The sequence below is a fragment of the Nycticebus coucang genome, chromosome 1, assembly GCF_027406575.1.
Source record: "Nycticebus coucang isolate mNycCou1 chromosome 1, mNycCou1.pri, whole genome shotgun sequence".
Lineage (NCBI taxonomy): Eukaryota > Metazoa > Chordata > Mammalia > Primates > Lorisidae > Nycticebus > Nycticebus coucang.
The window spans coordinates 103,235,529-103,255,287 of NC_069780.1; the positions used below are offsets into that span (position 1 = coordinate 103,235,529).

Here is a 19,759-nt window from a genome sequence, read left to right on the forward strand (position 1 = left end):
TAAATCTCCAGCGTCAGTGATCCTTGCTCACGTCTCCTCACAGACTAATCTCCGCCAGAACCCAGAGCCTTTTAGTTCGTAGGGTATGTCCGTTCCTGCCACCTCCAGAGTCACACCACTGCATTGTGTTTTTGAAACTTCTCACACTCAGGCACGGCCTCCCACAGCAGCCTGTTTGCTTGTGTGGCAGCCTTTGCTGTCCACATTTTAGCACTGTTACCTCACCTGATGGACTGTTTTATTCCCTAAACTCCATGGACGCGACCATGTCTGCTTGTCATGCTGGGGCACAGCCCGGTAGACAGCACTCAGGAACCCAGTGGAACAGAGCAAATGCTCGAGTGAGAGGAAGCTCGTGGAGAGGGAGAGGCAGGGTGTGAAGGAGTCCAGGTGGTGTCAGACCAGGAGGAGGGGGCACAGAATTCTAGAGAAGTAACCAGCCTTTAGATTTAAGAGGAGGCATCATGTTGGTAAATGTTATCAAAATCCCTGGTGTGTTATTAATACTTAGAGAATTCATGCGTCAGAGCGAGAACCAAAGCAAAGCCAGCCCGTAACAGTGACCGTCCCCTTGCTGCTTCTTTGATTTTATATCCATCCTTAATTCTGGTTACAGTAAAAGGGAAAATTTAAATTCGTTTGGGCAGGTGTGTGTTTTGCATGTGCTACGTGGTACTTCCTATGATGCTTCCTGGCAGGTCTGCAGGTCTCCCGATGGAGCTTACCAGTGAGCAAGGAACAGCAACACTTACTGGGTAGTGACAAGTAGGTTACATGTAAAAGAAAAGTACAAAGGTTGGGGTGGCGCCTGTGGTTCAATGGGTAGAGCGCCGGGCCCATATACTGCAGGTGGTGGCTTCGAGCCCAGCCCTGGCCAAACTGCAACAAAAAATAGCCGGGCGTTGTGGTGGGCTCCTGTGGTCCCAGCTACTCGGGAGGCTGAGGCAAGAGAATTGCCTAAGCCCAGGAGTTGGAGGTTGCTGTGAGCTGTGATGCCACAGCACTCTACCTACGGTGATAAAGTGAGACTCTGTCTCTAAAAAAAAGAAAGAAAAGTACGAAGGTTTATGGAAGTGCATATAGAGGTTTATAAACCCAAACCAAGGGAGGGCCAGGTCTAAGGTCATGTTCCTTCATTTGTGTGTGTTTGTACTAACATCATAGTTTGTAAAAGCTCGTACTTAAGTCACACCTTTTCCCGAGTTTATCTAATTTATATTATCAATGTAGCATAAATGGGCACAGTGACAATGGCTTCAAATATAAAAGAAGGTTTCTTATTACTATATGTTCTGAAGGCAAAAAGAAAAGTTTTTGTTTTGTTACAAGAGTTCCAGACCCAGGTTTTAGCAGTTCATCAATTGGATTCATATAAATGGAAAGGACAATACAACCTAAGCAATATTAGCCCAAGTTTGTTGTGATACTTCACAGACATGTTTTCTGTGGAGCTGGTGAAGGGCGGGTTGCCAGAATATGCGGGGAAGCAGCCAGCAGTGGAAAAGTAAAAGCAGAGGCACAGGTGCCCTAATCAGTGACAGTGGCCTCAGAGTCCCCCACAAGTAGTGTCCACGAGGCTTTGAAAAGCTAAGTAGATCTCATGTCTTTCTGACCTTTTTCATACACATATACGAGAGGTGTATGTTCTGCGGAGCTGTAACCAAGAAGGAGAAAGTGAATTTTGTAAGTCATCTATGTGGTGATCAAAGTGGGAGCAGAACAGGGTCATCCTCTGCTTTTGAGTAGAATGTCTACTGTAAACTTTTGGGTTAAAAACTTACTTAAAGTTTACATATTTTACTATTTTTATATTTTACTGAAGATAGAAGTGAATAGAGAAAAAATACTCAGCCCATGGGCCTTCTTGAAAACCCTGGGATCATAATTCAAGAAGATGGAGGTCTTTGCAACGTTCATTAGCACGGAGGCAGCTGTCCCATCTGGGAGACGGGCCCCCGTGAGCTGTCGCTGACACACAGAAGCCACAGTGTCTGCAGCAAAAAATATTTAATCCTAAGTAAAATAAGGGTCTATGTCATGAAATTTAGAGGTATTATTTTGCCCACAGTCAGATATTTCTTCCATCAATTAAATACAACACTGCAGCCATCTGGAAGGTGAATTTATCTTCTTCACACGTATTTAGCGAGAGGAAAATAATTGGTATTGTACCTTTAGCAAATGACCGTATGGGAGGCACAGTGGTTGGAAATCAGGTTTTGTTCTGATTAAGAAAAAGAAGAACTTTACAACAACAGAAGCTATCAGAATTTTAAGAATATTGGTCTTTAGAGCATAAATAGCGCATCTGTGGAAAATACCACTTTTTTCCCAAATTGAGATTTTTATTTTAATTGTAGTACTGTGTTAACATTCTATGCGTAACAAGATGTTAAAATTAATTCAGTGCCAGATGTAAAATCTGCTATTTCATATTCTTCCTAGACCCAGTTTAACTTCCATAGGCCCTTGATAGCTGGCCTTGTGTTTGGAATGCTACCAGTGAGCTCTCAATTTTCAGCTTTTCCTAATTTTAGGGATTATTTCCTTAAATGTATAGTTTTTAAAGTATGATTTTACAGTTATTCATATTCTCCATTGGCTATATATTGTTTTTATACTTAACAAATGGACTCAAGTTTAGAATATTTAAATTTAAATTAAATGTGGTGGTGAGATAGGAGGATCTGAAAAGAAACTGGTTATATTTTAGGTATAAAATGTTATACAGGGCGGCATTTTTTGGTGTCATATTTGAATGCACACAAACATTTTCTTTAGAATTCAGTACTAAAGTCCAACACAGGACTGCTCAGTAAGGAAGTTCTATGCCTTTTTCTTGAATAACCTTCACAGTAAGTAGAAATAGGCACTGTTGCTTTGCCACTGTTGCTGTGCCAATATAAACAATCTATTTCAAAATAGGGCTTCATTGGGAGTCCATTCTTGTTAGTGAGAATTGACTATTAAATATTCTTATTACAGAATGCCCAGGAGAAAACAACTAGGAAGCTCTCAGTTGGAAGTATTTGCCATTTCCTCATTGTATAGGTTTTACAGAATACACTGATTATTTTTTTCAATTTCCACCCTTGCTGAGATCCTTTTAATGTAAGTCCTTTTGATCTTCTCAGAAAGCATTATCTGATAGCATACGCCTCTGTAAAACTGTGTAACATCAGTCTCTATAGTGAATTTTGTTGTTACAACTTGAAACCTGTTAGACACAAGTTAATATGATATGTTATTTAAGAACAATTCACTTTTTTTACATGAAACTATTTTAGAAAAAATATCATTTTCAGAATAGCAAATTACAATTGATTATATTGTCAATCAAATATATCATCAATTAGTATTTACTAAATAAATACAGTAAGAACCTCTACAGTTGACGACCTCCCTACATTGACCACCTCCTCAAGTCGACCTAATTTTCGACATGCACCATGTGTACAGATTAGTACAGTTGGCCTAGTTCCCCGTGTTGACCAGTCTGTTACAGTCCCTGGCATGGTCCCTTAAAGATTTCTACTGTATATGTACGTGGCATTATTAACTAATGTTGAATAGTACATAGATTTTTCACTCTGAACTTTAGAAAATACTGTGTCCACATAAAAGCACAAATAACCAGACAATAGTGTAATGAAATGTTAGGAACCCACTTATTGTTTCACACAGTGATGTTTAGATAGATCTTAACTCTTGACAGAGAATTATAGTTACTGTATCAGTTAAGATAGTTATTTAATGGCGGAAATTGATTTCACAAGGGTGAATCCAGTTCTTGCTCTCTACCAGCATTTATGGTAAACTATTAGGTATTTTTAAAATGATATCAAAAATACGTGCATTTATGTCTTTCTCATTTACTGCTGTAAGTTTTGTGAACTCAAAGCTGCAGAGGGGATGAGGCATTAAGGATGACTTAACCTGAGATTCAAGCAAGAGGCTCGGCCTCATGTGGCTACTCTGAAAGCCTTCACTGAAAACCGGACAAGAAGAGACTGAGCAGAAATTTAAAAATTTGGAATCTCTTGAGAAAAGATTCAGCTCTGTCTTGGCCAATGATGCTGATAAAAAGGATGAGGGAGAGGAAGAGGAATCAACATCACTGTGAAATCACCATTGTTAACCTGACTTTATAGATAAAATGGAAAATTTATCTAAATTCCCCGAGCCTCCAAGTCACAGAAGTGGTAATTACAGATCCACATCTCTAACTAATGTCTATCGATTTCTTAAGACTAAACCTTGGTTATTCTTCTACATCTAGTAGATAGGGAGGTTGCCAGTTATTTAAGAACTATATATATTTATCTTGGGAAGCAGACATGTGAGTTTATAATGCACTTCTAACTATTAATGTTTTTTCAGTTCAAAAAAAGTTTACATTTTCTAAGCATACTTTTTAGGAATTAAATATGGCCACACAAAATTCACAAATTGGTCTGTAAATAAGAAAATGGAACTTACCATATTTATTTAAAAGGTAGTAAATACTTTAATCATGTTAAGAGCTAGTCTGGTACAGTTTGTCTTCCTGCACACACATTTGTACACTCAGATGTTCCTCATTTTTCTGCAGTTCATAGATAAATAAACCTGAATTATCAAGACTCTACTTTTAATTTTGGTCAAAGGCATCTTTCTCTGGACCCTTAACATTTTTCTATACTGATAAACTAGGAAATTAAGGAAACTGCCTTGAAACTCAGATTTAGTTTGGAGGCAAAGGACAAGAAAAGGTTTTTCGAGATAAGAAAAGGTTTTTTTTACTTTACTTTTCAGCCTTTGTGTTCCCTTTGATCTAATTAATTGAGTTCAGCCTGCCAGCTGCTTCTTGGACACAAGTAGGGGAAGTGAGACGTCAGGAATTAGGGTTTTGTTTTCCTTTGGCTTTCATGCCCCTGGCCTATCTCTGATCCTTTCGGTCACAACTTGTGAGAGCACAGAGCTGGGCTTGGTTTTGCCTTCTTCACACTCGGAGTTCCCCATCTCACCAGAACATTGCTCACAGCTGCCATTCCTGGTACTTTCCCAGTCCTGGAGATTGTGGACGGTGGACAACTGGGATGGGGGATGTCTGACCCTCTTCACCGATGCTGCTCACCATCTCCACTTTGGAGCACGTGGTACCAGAAATGGCCATCACTGGGAGCCGGAACAGAGGGGCGGAGCGGGGAGAAACCCCTCTCCCATGGCAGCTTCTGGCTTCCTCAAGCTGGGCCTTACTTCCACTCTGAGGCTCTGCCCTCTGCCTCGTGTCACTGGTTATATTTTAGGTATAAAATGTTTTACAGGGAGGCATTATTTGGTATATTTGAATGCACACAAACATTTCTTTAGCATTCACTGGAGACAGTGCCAAATCCAGCAGAATTAGGGCATTCTGTAGGCAGAAACCTTCCCAATGGCCCAAGCCACAGAGGGAAACTCCAGTTCCACGGGGCACCTCATGTCATCCCCACCCCACCCCCGTCCCCACCACTACCCTCAGAGCCACCAACTGGTACCACTCGTCTCACTTCTTTTGGCCCTATGACTGTACCCCTTTTGGAAGCTCTCCTCTCTTCCTTTGCTTAGTGTCACCTCTCCTGGTCCCTCCTTTGTCACGTTACCCTCCTTCCCAGGCGTGTTTCAGAGGTCACTTGCCTCTTTTCACACCTTAAGTTCATGTTCCCAGGTTGCAGAAAGTGTTTCCTGTACTGCTGGTTCTTAAATATCCTAATAAATGTCTATTACTACACATTTTATCTTTTCATAAAGAATGCTCTCACCAAGAAACCGTGCCATTAACCAAGACTTCAGTTACAACTGAAACGCTCATGACGTTTGAACGGCTCTCCAAAGCTCTGACATATAACCCGTAACTGCCTAATAGATAGAAATTCCCGGGCTTTTGTTTACTGACCTGTACACCTTGTTACCATTTACACTATTTTAGCATTTAAATAAAAAAATTTATATCAGTATAAAAATTAAAAGGGCTGGGCACAGTGGCCCATGCCTGTAATCTCAACACTTTGGGAGGCTGAGGCAGGAGGATCACTTGAGGCTAGGAATTCAAAACCAGTCTGGGCAATATAACAAGACCCCATCTGTACAAAAACTGTTAAGAAATAAGCCAGGCATGGTGATGCAGGCCTGTAGGCCTAGCTCCTCAGGAGGCTGAGGTGGGAGGAGTACTTGAGCTTAAACGTTAGAAGTTACAGTAACAGGTGACTGTACCTCTGCCTGAGTGACAGAGCAAGACCCTCTCGCTAAAGTTAATAAATGAAGAATTTACAAGTTAATAATTGCTTATTTTTTTAGTGCTGGTTCTTAACATAAGGTTCATTTAAAAAGAAAAATTGTAGCTTGTGTAGGCACTGCAGACTTCCCAGTCTTAAAATAGCTGTACACAGGGCAAAGGATAGCCAGCACTGCAGCATTTCACCTAACAAAAGATTTCCTCCAAATGACTTTTTAGAGAAGAAACTGGTCAAAATCTGAATAGTGGCCTATGTTGAGGTCCTGCATTGAGGTTACCTAGGTAGAATCGCCAGTGCTGGGAAAATACCTAGAATCTTGAGGATTTGTGCAAATTATAAAAACTTACCTATACCACATTTGTATATGTTAGCTTGTATGATCTTTGTGATAATCTCATGAAATAATTTGACAAAATATTATCCTCAGTTTACTGATTTTTTTTTTTTTTTAAGCACAGCTGGAAAAAGTTCGATGACTTTTCCAAATTCTAGGACTTAAAAGAGAGTATAAAGGAGCTAGTTGAAGTATCCTGAGTATAAGCATTGGCTCTTGTAGAATGTATTGTCTTCATAAGAAAAGTAGCTGAGTTCTTACATGAACATGTAATGAATATATATTTGAATGAAGGAAATGTACATTTTATGATTTAGATATTTCTGTAATTTCATTGTTCAAAATTCATTTGAAAAGTCCCCCTTTTGATGTGGACAAAATTAGCAACTAATTCCATCCTTCATTAAATATTTGCAGTGATTTTCAATGGAGGGCATGAAATTATAACAAAGGGCCAATCCCAGGGCTCTGGATAGTCCCATTTTTTAAGTACTGCTCAGATTGCCATAAAGATAGCAAGTAATGCAGGGCTTACCTATAGTTAATCACCCACCAATTGATCTTATTAAGCCGTTAGTGGGTAGGATTTCACTTTTACCATTTCTTACTAGTAATTATTCAGAATTTAAGAACCTTAGGAATTTTCCACTTAGTTTTACTTAATTATTTGTGTCTTTAATTTAAAACGTTGTTTTTGGAGAAGGATGAGGACAAGTAAGGTTCTCTATAAATGAAGCATTCTGAATTGGACTTCAGTTAAACTAAATTTTTACACATAAAATGCTCTGCCTTATTGTAAGGTCACCATTTTTATAATGCCTTTGCCAAAGATAGCAGAAATACAGATTTATCTATTAAATAAGGAGTATGTTTTAAACACAATAAATTCATAAGAGATCTGAAAAATATAAAATTACACAGAAGTAAAAATGTTACTTGAATGAAAATTAATTTTACATTTATGTAATTTATGTCTGTGTGTGCATTTCACCTAAAACAGGAAGTAACCAAGCATTTCTGGGTTGTGTGGCCAGTAGCTTTGCTCTTCAGTCACAAAGATGTTTTTATGTCTGTGCCCCTTTTTAAGTTACTGGAATATTTTGATAGCAGATAATCTGGGACTCAAACAGTTTCTTTTTCTGGAATACATTGGTCTCTCTTTGTTCTGAAATCATGAATTGGTTACCATACTTCTAATACACCTGCTAAGCAGTGAGGTAAGCATATGGGCTATTTATTCTGATAAACAATACCAATCAGGAACAGAGTCGTCTTTAATATATGCTGTGCAATATGCCCTACTTGGTTAAAGAACTAATTTCACTTTTTTGGACTCCAGTATTTACCATAAAGGTACTTTACAGCATGCATTTAATTTTTTCTTTGTGTGTTTTTTTTCTTGTCCCTTCTTTGTAGTTATTTGAAATTACAGTGCCTCTTTCTCAAGGCCCCAAACCAGTAACAATCAGTTTTGCCAATCATACTTCCTGCCGGTGCATGTCTAAACTGGATGTTTATAGACAAGTCCATTCAATTATTAGACGCTCCCTGCCAGCATCACTGCCACAGTGAGTATGAATTAAATGTTTTTTTCTACATCCTCTACTAACACAACATTTTCAAGTAAATACAAGGTTACTAAAGGAAGTTTTGTGAAATTTGCTATACTATACTTTGTATCAAATACAAAACAAAGACAATTTTTTCTTATAGTGTACCATGAAAATAAAATAAAACTGAGGCAAGGGAAGCCCGTTCTGAAGGCAACTGCTTCCCAATATAAAAGCAGCATTTCTGTGGAGTAACACACCTGCGCTAACGTGCGCAGGGTATCGTCAGGTAGCCTAACTGAGTTAATGTTTATGAAATCAGGTATGGTGGGTAATTCGTAAATGATGTTAAAGTTCAAAGTGCCTAAGCCTTGATAAGATTTTAGTCCAAACAAAAAGTAAATATAAATAATTTCATATGCTTTGTCCTCTGATACCTAGGAACTTTCTGCCCCCAAACAGGGATATAAACATTTGTTTTTTAGGGTATCCAATGCATGTGGATAAACTTACATAATTCTAACATTAGCAACAGAGTAGAAATAAATTGATGTATAAATATACTTACTACAAAAATATAAAGAAAAACTTCCATTCTAGGGGACTCAGCGATAGATGCAATCTGTTGTAAGTGCTCTTCCCAACTGAATCTACCTAGCAGGGTGGAGAGGTGGCCTTTATCCCAGAGACACTTGAGTAAAATCTGTAGGATAGCCTAACTTGAATGACAGATTTTTTTCCCCTTGAAATGAGATCTTACACCTGCAAATAAATTATGCTGATAGAGCAGAGACCATTGTCACCTAACTGAAGGAGATGTGGTATGTGCAATTTCATTCCCACAGTCCTGCTCAACCTGGTCCCCTCCACAATCCATCCATTCTGAGAACTTCACCCAATTATCTTTGGGCTCCCGAGTTCCAGAATTACTTTTGAAGATCTGACTGTATTCTTGAATTCCAATATTTTATCTGTCTTAGAGTGCTACATTTGTAATTCTATTAGATATAAGAACAGAACCAAAGATTTATTAAATCTATTTATTTCTATTTTTTTCATATACTCTGAGGCCTCAAAGTCACACAGTTGTCATTAATTTTTTTTTTTTTTTTTTGAGACTCCCTTTGTCACCTTTGGTAGAGTGCTGTGGTGTCAAACCAACCTCAAACTCTTGGGCTCAAGCGATTCTCTTGCCTCAGCCTCCCAAGTAGCTGGAACTACAGGCGCCCACCACAATGCCCAGCTATTTTTAGAGATGAGATCTCGAACCTGTGAGCTCAGGTTTCCCAGAGTGCTGGGATTACAGGCGCGAGCCACCGTGTGTTCCGGTCTACACTTTCATTTTCTTTGCATCACTGCCATCTTCACATACTGGATTCTGCACATATGTCCAAGATGATGCAGCTATGTTGATGCTGACTTCAAGGGATCACATGCTTTTATACAGTGTCACAAGTTTCCAAGGCATCATTTATTTCATTAGTCTAATCTGAAACAGTCTGTGACTCTCAAGTGCTCAGAGAGCTCAGATCTTAACCACTGTGCTCTGCGCCAGCCTCCCTTTCCCATTTTGCCTCCCACTATGCAGCCCTGGCTGTTTCACAGAGTCTGGTTCCCTGAACACCGAGCTCATTTCATGCTCTGTATCTTGTTTCTATTCTTGCCCTGGCTTGAAATCAGTTTCTTTTCTGCCTGTCCAAAGCCCTGTCCATTTCCTAGGGTTCAGAAACAGTCTGTCTGCTGTATCTGTCTCGTCCATGTCCATGTCCCACAGCTGCCTCTGCTGCTTGAACACCCACAGCACTTACTGACTGACCTCGCTCATGCATGGCCTTAGCAGGGTCTATAACACTGCATGTGAGACCAAATTCTGACAGAGGCGTGGGGGAGGTTTATTTCCCCCACAACGCCAAGCTAATAACACTAAAAAATAATCGAGCTGTTGCTGTGTACTCACCCTGTATACACATCATCTCAGCCATCCCAGCAGTCACCATGCCATCAGCTCGAATATTCAGCTTCCCTTACTGATGAAGCAGGCACAGGCACAGCTGTGGGCTACACAGCATATGTAAAGGCTTGCAAAATAAAACAGAAGACTGTCCAGTTGCCTTTCATACCATTTGGCCTGTTTCATTTTCTTCATTTATTCATATTAACTGCTACCCTAAGTGCTGTTGGAAGTCAACAAACAGAGGGTTGTACCAAAAAGGAGCCTGGCCTTGGAGTAAAAGCCAGATCTGCACTCAGGTCAGCCACTGATGAGCTGTTTATGATGGGGTTGGTATTTCGTGTCTCCGAGCTTGAGTTTTCTTCTATATGAACTGTAAAGATGTGGAGAGGGCTGAGGGAAGCACTGACTAGTGTGCAGCACTTAGCCAAGTACTTGGTGTAGAAGAGCTGTCCCCGCAGGGGATTCATTGTTGTTAAGACCCGAGTCTGACTCGTTCATTTGTCCTGTGTTGTCCAGTGGAGTTTTTTTCACCACTATCTATAAGAAATACATTTTATATTTAAACCCATATGTGTATTGCATATGTGTATATATACAGTCTATGTTACATATGGCATGTATAATACATAATTTTAAAATTAGATAACTACATGACTTTACACATAAAACAAATTACCATTTGGAAGTCTTTCCCCCTGTAGTAGTGCTGCTCAGCCTGCATTAACACACCCCTGGGGGTTCTTTCATAAACATTTTTTTTTTTTTTTTTTTTTTGGTTGGGGATTCATTGACGGTACAATAAGCCAGGTTACACTGATTGCAATTGTTAGGTAAAGTCCCTCTTGCAATCATGTCTTGCCCCCATAAAGTGTGACACACACCAAGGCCCCACCCCCCTCCCTCTGTCCCTCTTTCTGCTTTTCCTCCCCCCCATAACCTTAATTGTCATTAATTGTACTCATATCAAAATTGAGTACATAGGATTCATGCTTCTCCATTCTTGTGATGCTTTACTAAGAATAATGTCTTCCACTTCCATCTAGGTTAATAGGAAGGATGTAAAGTCTCCATTATTTTTAATGGCTGAATAGTATTCCATGGTATACATATACCACAGCTTGTTAATCCATTCCTGGGTTGGTGGGCATTTAGGCTGTTTCCACATTTTGGCAACTGTAAATGGAGCTGCAATAAACAGTCTAGTACAAGTGTCCTTATGATGAAAGGATTTTTTTCCTTCTGGGTAGATGCCCAGTAATGGGATTGCAGGATCAAATGGGAGGTCTAGGTTGAGTGCTTTGAGGTTTCTCCATACTTCCTTCCAGAAAGGTTGTACTAGTTTGCAGTCCCACCAGCAGTGTAAAAGTGTTCCCTTCTCTCCACATCCACGCCAGCATCTGCAGTTTTGAGATTTTGTGATGTGGGCCATTCTCACTGGGGTTAGATGATGTCTCAGGGTTGTTTTGATTTGCATTTCTCTAATATATAGAGATGATGAACATTTTTTCATGTGTTTGTTAGCCATTCATCTGTCATCTTTAGAGAAGGTTCTATTCATGTCTCTTGCCCATTGATATATGGGACTGTTGGCTTTTTTCATGTGGATTAATTTGAGTTCTCTATAGATCCTAGTTATCAAGCTTTTGTCTGATTGAAAATATGCAAATATCCTTTCCCATTGTGTGGGTTGTCTCTTTCCTTTGGTTGTTGTCTCCTTAGCTGTACAGAAGCTTTTCAGTTTAATGAAGTCTCATTTGTTTATTTTTGTGGTTGTTGCAATTGCCATGGCAGTCTTCTTCATGAAGTCTTTCCCCAGGCCAATATCTTCCAGTGTTTTTCCTATGCTTTCTTGGAGGATTTTTATTGTTTCATGCCTTAAATTTAAGTCCTTTATCCATCTTGAATCAATTTTTGTGAGTGGGAAAGGTGTGGGTCCAGTTTTAGTCTTTTACATGTAGACATCCAGTTCTCCCAACACCATTTATTGAATAGGGAGTCCTTCCCCAAGGTATGTTCTTGTTTGGTTTATCGAAGATTAGGTGGTTGTTAACGTGTTAGTTTCATCTTGCTTTTCAATTTGATTCCAAGTGTCTATGTCTCTATTTTTGTGCCAGTACCATGCTGTCTTGACCACTACGGATTTGTAGTACAGACTAAAATCTGCTATGCTGATGCCCCCAGCTTTATTTTTATTACTAAGAACTTCTTTAGCTATACGGGTTTTTTTTCGATTCCATACAAAACACAGAATCATTTTTTCCAAATCTTGAAAATACAATGTTGGTATTTTGATAGGAATGGCATTGAATAGGTAGATTGCTTTGAGAAGTATAGACATTTTAACAATGTTGATTCTTCCCATCCATGAGCATGGTGTGTTCTTCCATTTGTTAATGTCCTCTGCTATTTCCTTTCTGAGGATTTCATAATTTTCTGAATAGAGGTCCTTAACGTGAACTCCTTCGTTAGGTATATTCCTAGGTATTTCATTTTCTTTGAAACTATGGTGAAGGGAGTTGTGTCCTTTATTAGCTTCTCATCTTGACTGTTATTGGCATATACAAAGGCTACTGACTTGTAGACATTGATTTTATATCCTGAAACATTACTGTATTTTTTGATGACTTTTAGGAGTCTTGTGGTTGAGTCTTTGGGGTTCTCTAAGTATAAGATCATGTCATCAGCAAAGAGGGAGAGTTTGACCTCCTCTGCTCCCATTTGGATTCCCTTTATTTCCTTGTCTTGCCTAATTGTATTGGCTAGAACTTCCAGCACTATGTTGAATAGTAATGGTGACAGAGGACAACCTTGTCTGGTTCCAGTTCTAAGAGGAAAAGCTTTGAGTTTTACTCCATTCAGTAAAATATTAGCTGTTGGTTTGTCATAGATAGCTTCGATCAGTTTTAGAAATGTGCCACCTATGCCTATACTCTTCAGTGTTCTAATTAGAAAAGGATGCTGGATTTTATGAAATGCTTTTTCTGCATCTGTTGAGAGGATCATATGATCTTTATTTTTCCCTTTGTTAATATGGTGGATAACATTTATGGACTTGTGTATGTTAAACCAGCCTTGCATCCCTGGGAGTAAACCTACTTGGTCATGATGAATGACTTTTTTGATGATAAGCTGTAATCTATTGGCTAGGATTTTGTTGAGAATTTTTGCATCTATATTCATGAGTGAGATTGGTCTGAAATTCTCCTTTTTGTTTGGGTCTTTTCCTGGTTTTGGTATCAGGATGATGTTTGCTTCATAGAATGTGTTGGGGAAGATTCCTTCTTCCTGAATTTTTTGGAATAATTTCTGCAGTACAGGAATAAGCTCTTTTTGAAGGTTTGGGGTGAAGCCATCTGGACCAGGGCATTTTTTGGTTGGAAGATTTTTTATTGTTTCTTTAATCTCAGTGCTTGAAATTGGTCTGTTCAGGAGCTCTGTTACTTCCTGGCTAAGTCTAGGGAGAGAGTGTGATTCCAAATATTGATCCATTTACTTCACATTGTCAAATTTCTGGGCATAGAGTTTCTGGTAGTATTCAGAGATGATCTCTTGTATCTCTGTGGGATCAGTTGTTACTTCCCCTTTATCATTTCTCATTAAGGTTACTAGAGATTTTACTTTTCTGTTTCTCGTTAGTCTGGCCAATGGTTTATCTATTTTATTTATTTTTTCAAAAAACCAACTCCTTCTTTCATTAATTTTCTGAATGATTCTTTTGTTTTCAATTTCATTGATCTCTGATTTGATTTTGGATATTTCTTTTCTTTACTGAGTTTAGGCTTAGATTGTTCTTCTTTTTCCAATTCCATAAGATGGCTTGTGAGATTGTTGATTTGCTCTCTTTCTGTTTTTTGAATGTAGGCATCTAAAGCACTAAATTTTCCTCTCAAAACTGCTTTTGCAATATCCCACAGGTTTTGGTAGCTTGTGTCTTCATTGTTGTTATGCTCAAGGATGTTGATGATTTCCTGTTTTATTTCTTCCTGCACCCATCTGTTATTCAACAGAAGATTGTTTAATTTCCGTGCCTTTGTGTGGGGTCGAGTGTTTTTGTTAGAGTTGAGTTCCACCTTTAATGCCTTATGGTCTGAGAAGATACAAGGTAAAATTTCAATTCTTTTGATTCTGTTGATAATGGTTTTGTGTCCCAGGATATGATCAATTTTGGAAAATGTTCCATGGGGTAATGAGAAGAATGTATATTCTTTATCTCTGATTCTATGTGTCTATCAAGCACAGTTGTTCTAGGGTCTCATTTAAATCTCTTATATCTTTGTTTAATTTCTGTTTAGAGGATCTGTCCAGCTCTGTAAGAGGAGTGTTAAAGTCCCCTGTTATTATGGTATTATCAGATAATCATATTGCTCAGATTGAGTAAGGTCTGTTTCAAGAATCTGGGAGCATTTAAATTGGGTGCATAAATATTTAGAATTGAAAGTCTTCTTGTTGTATTTTTCCCTTGACCAATATAAAGTGACCATCTTTGTCTTTTTTGACTTTAGTTGCTTTAAATCCACATGTATCTGAAAATAAGAGTGCAACTCCTCTTTTCTTCTGAATTCCATTTGCCTGAAAAATTGTCTTCCAACCCTTGACTCGGAGTTTTAATTTGTCTTTGAAGCCAGGTGTGTTTCTTGCAGACAGCAGATGGATGGCTTGTGTTTTTTAATCCAGTCAGCCAATCTATGTCTCTTCAGTGGGGAATTCAAGCCATTAACATTTATTGAGATAATTGATAAGTGTGGTAGTATTCTATTCATCTTATTTTGTAATAGTCCATTGCTTAGTTTTACCTTTTGCATCATTGTGGAAGTTAGGTTTCGTCCTTTAATTTCAGAGTTCCTACTTTGCTGCTGATCCATTGTGATGGTCAGTGTGTAGAACAGTTTGAAGTATTTCCTGTAGAGCTTGTCTTGTTGTGGCGAATTTCCTCAATGTTTGTATATCCGTAAATGATTTGATTTCTCCATCAATTTTAAAGCTTAGCTTAGCAGGGTACAGAATTCTGGGCTGAAAATTGTTCTGTTTAAGTAGATTAAAGGTAGATGACCATTGTCTTCTTGCTTGGAAAGTTTCATTAGAGAAGTCTGCAGTCCCTCTGATGGATTTGCCCCTGTAGGTCAACTGGCGCTTACTCCTGGCAGCTTGCAGAGTCTTTTCTTTTGTCTTGACTTTGGACAGGTTCATCACAATGTGTCTTGGAGAAGCTCGGTTAGAGTTGAGGCAACCTGGGATCTGATATCCCTCTGAAAGCAGTGTTTCAGAATCTTTGGTGATGTTTGGGAAATTTTCTTTTATAATATTCTCTAGTATGGCTTCCATTCCTCTGGGGCATTCTTCTTCCCCTTATGGGATTCCTATAACTCGTATGTTGGAACACTTCATAAAGTCCCATAATTCTGACAGGGAATGTTCTGCTTTCTCTCTCTTCTTTTCTGCCTCTTTTACTATCTATGTCAAGAACTTTGTTTTCTACCTCTGAAATTCTTTCTTCTGCGTGGTCTAACCTGTATCTGATACTTTCCATTGCATCTTTAAGTTCCCTAATTGACCGTTTCAGTTCCTTCAGCTCTGCTATATACTTTTTATATTCTTCATATCGTTCATCTCTTATTTGATTCTGTTTTTGGATTTCCTTTTGGTTATTTTCCACTTTATTAGCAGTTTCCTTTATTGTTTCCATCATTTCTTTCATTGTTTTCATCATGTGTATTCTAACTTCCCTTTCTGTCATTCCTAGCATTTCTTTATAGGTGGAATCCTTTGCAGCAGCTACCTCATTGTCTCTTGGTGGGGTCGTTCTGGACTGGTTCTTTATGTTGCCTGGAGTTTTCTGCTGATTCTTCCTCATGAGTGATTTCTTTTATCTGTTTTCTTGCCCTAATTTTCCTTTCACTTCCTCTTCCTCTTTAAGTTCTCGTGCCTGTGGACTAAGGTTTCGATGAGTCCTTTTGGTACAGGACCAGAAGGATGAGAAGGTTGAAGAGCAAGAAATGGATGGCAGAAAGGAGGAATGAGCGAAAAAAAATAAAAAAAAAAATAGAGAAAGGAGATAGGGTGGGTAAAAGGAATATTGACAAAAAGAAGAGAGGCACAGAAAGAGGGTGACAGAGCAATATAGGTGTACAGTAGGGTACTTTGACACATCCTTAAAAAAAAACCACCTTCTGGTGGTGCCCAGTTGGGTGGTTCCCTTCATGTCAGCAGCTCTTTGCTAACCTGGTCAGACACAGTACCCCACCTCCACCAAGTGGAGAGGAAAGACAAAAATGCTATAAATCAAACCAAAACAAGCAAACTTAAAACTTTACAGGATAAAATTGGCTGGAAAAACCAAATAATAGCGGTAGAAACACTAGCAAAAATGAAGTTCTAGTTATTGAAAAAGGCAGCAATGGGAAATTATAATTACACTAGAAAAATTGAGAAAGAAAAAAATCTGTATGGAAATGGTTGAAATTAAAAAACAAAACAACATCAAAATAAACAGAAAAACAACCAAACCAAAATAACAGAAAACAAACACAACCAAAAACAAAGCAGTATGTATATGTTGTTGAATATTGTCTGGGCAACACGTGGTCTTCTGGGGTATGAGCGTTAATCACAGTGCTGATACGACTGGAGGCTGCTGATTTCTCAAACCCCAGCAGGTAGACACCCTCAATCTCTCTTCAGCCCTCTTAAAAGGCACTTTGAACTTATAAACTCGCTGAGTAGAAGCTTTCCCAGGAAAGCGTTTGTCGCTGGAATCACTGCTGAAGTGGCTATCCACTTACCCAGTGTTCCAAAACCGGTCTCACTCTGCCCCTGAGGGTTAGGGCTGTAAGGCGGCTCAGACCCGCCCTTAGGCTACTTGGTCGCTGGGTTACCAGCTGCCGACCAATTCTTGCTCTGCGACCCTGAGGGCGGAGCTTGCTGGGGCAGATCAGTCACAATGGCTCCCTGTGGCCCACAGCCAAACACTATTAGCTCCATCTGGCTCAGCAGCTCAGACTGGGGCCCTAGACAATGGCCAAAGTTCTCCGCATTCCCACTCAGGCTCTCCCCAAGGGAGTTCAACTGAGTGCCAAGTCCAAAGACACCAAAACAGTTCACAGGTAAGGCCTTTCTGGTTTGCAGTCTCGCTGCTACTGTACTTACTTACAGTTGCTGGCGGGTTTAGACCTATTGAACACACACGACCACTTGCTGGTTTTCCACTGTTTTAGTCCTCCTCTTGGGGTCCAGAAGTCTCTCACTCACTCCCTGTATCCTCACAAGGATGATTATAGGCAGATCCCACCAGCCAAAGATGCCTGGAGTCCTATCTCCCCAGACTCACGGTGCCCAGATGGAAGGAAGCTGTTACTCGGCCGCCATCTTGCTCCACTCTCTCATAAACATTTTTTTTAATTTTTTTATTAATTTTAAATTATAGCTGTGTACATTAATGCAATCATGGGGCACCATACATTGGTTTTATAAATAATTTGACACATTTTCATCATACTGTTTAATATAACCTTCTCTAATCGCTTCCCCCATGAAGCTTTAATACCACAGCTATGCTGTGTTTCTCTTTAGGCCGTGTATGTATCTGTGCTTTATACATAAAAAGGAAGTAAGATGTTCCCTTTGTTATGCAGTGTAGGGTTATAATGACAAACTTTTTAAGTTAAAAGTTAAATTGAAAATTTTAAATCTGTTAGCAGCTAATATGACTTTATGTCCATATTTGCCAAGAGACTTTAAAAGTAATTTATCTACTAAAATAAATTGTAATATATCAAATTACATACACAAAATAGCAATTGATTTGCATTGTTTCTAAAGAAGTAAAATGCAGTCATTAAAGGACTCTTTTTGTAAAATGGGTCGTCCATAAACTGTCGAATCACAAAGATAGACAAAGAATGTTCCAGATACTGGGAGGACAGAGATGTCCTTGGCTGCCTCTGATCTCAGAACACTCGTAGTCAGGGAGGAGGGACATAGGTCTTATCATCATGAGCCACACACAATCTCATGCTCCCACTGACCCTGCCACGGGCCTTTCAGGACACACCTTATATAGCACAGGGCCTGGGATGGTAGACTCTCCTTTCTCATCTATAAAATGATACAAAATTAAGAATGTTACATTTAATAGTGTAGTATTTATAACCTAACCCTCATAATCTGCTCAGCAACCTTATACAATACGATAAGTTACCCTGAGGTTACCTAACAGTGTCATATAATAGGAATGACCCCCTACTCACGGGAGCACTATGAGGTGTACAGTCAGCAGCCAGGGTTACATGCGAGCATAGTGCCTGGCATACAGCAAGCACTGGATAAACCATGGCTGCTGTTTTTAAGAATGTCTTACAAATGGGGTGGTGCCTATGGCTCAAGGAGTAGGGCGCCGGTCCCATATGCCAGAGGTGGTGGGTTCAAACCCAGCCCCGGCCAAAAAAAAAACCACAAAAAAACAAAAAAGAATGTCTTACAAATGAGAAAAATTGAGTCTTAATGTGTACAATGCTAAACATCTAAAAAACTGCTAGAAAAAGATAAAAATTCAAGTCATTTTATCTCTGACACCCATGCTTTCTCCCTGGTGTCTTAGGGTACCTCTAGTATTGATAGCAAAACTTCCCAGTCCCGGGATCAGAGTTGTCATCATCTCAGAGGTAGGAGCAATTTCCTCCAGCAGAGGCAGCTGTTACATGTCAATATTCATGTTGCTGTTCTCACAGAAGATTTTTCTTCTCTACAATTATCTCCTTTTCTGTTTTCTGTACACCGAGCTCCCTGTGTTCCGGGCCCCATCTTTATGGACAGAGCCATCTTTGATGCAGCTGGGCCCCCTGAGGCTTTGTGTGGCAGGAGTCAAGTCTGTTTATTCAGTTGTCATACTTCTGTCATGTCTTCTGTCTGTGGAACTCCGTACTAGAAAATCCGGGGCACTAGAGGAATCTAATTCCTTAACCACAGGAATTCATGCACCAGAGTACGGGCAGATATTTCTAGTAAGTGCCTAGAGCATGGCTGTGCTCCACTCTGCCACTCTGAACAGCGTCTGTGAGCCAACTAGGTGCTAATAACGCGCCGGGCCTCGGGGATATAAATACAGAAACACAGAATTGCTGCTCCAAAAGAAATCTCATACTCGAGTCTAGCGTGTAAACACATAACTGGAATCAGGACGGCAGTGTGACTGTGTAGAGGAAACAGCAGGGACATACATGAGTCCAGAGAGATCAGCAGAATCACATACGAGGTGGGACACTTAAGTTGGTTAACTCTTTCTAGAGAAAGTGCTACACATGTCACTGCTGAATGTCACAGTGGTCATCTTCGAGGTCCTCCCTTGGGGGAAGCTATGCACCGACACCAGGGCCTGGTTCACCCTTAAAAACACTTTCCTAGGATGAGTTTGTGAACTTAATTGTCAGACCTCATGTGCCATGCCATGGATGAGCTTTTCTCTTTGAGACAGGGTCTTGCTCTATCACCTGGGCTAAAGTGCAGTGATGTCATCATAGCTCACTAAACCTCAAAATCCTGGGCTCAAGTGATCCTCCTGCCTCAACCTCCCCAAGTGCTAGGATTACAGGCAGGTGCCACCACCTTTTGGGCCTTTGGGCCTTAAAGTCTTCTAGGTACCACTAAAATGTCTCTGCAGGGGTGTGGTAGT

General features: G+C 39.6%; 1 protein-coding gene across 1 annotated transcript in view; it reads left to right on the forward strand.

The window, feature by feature from the left end:
- The window catches only part of VEGFC (vascular endothelial growth factor C), a 74,415-nt gene that overhangs the window by 48,847 nt on the left and 5,809 nt on the right, over nucleotides 1-19,759 (forward strand). The window contains exon 4 of the mRNA XM_053585177.1: nucleotides 8,008-8,159. Coding sequence (XP_053441152.1) covers nucleotides 8,008-8,159 — 152 coding nt within the window. The remainder of the gene's footprint in view (nucleotides 1-8,007; nucleotides 8,160-19,759) is intronic.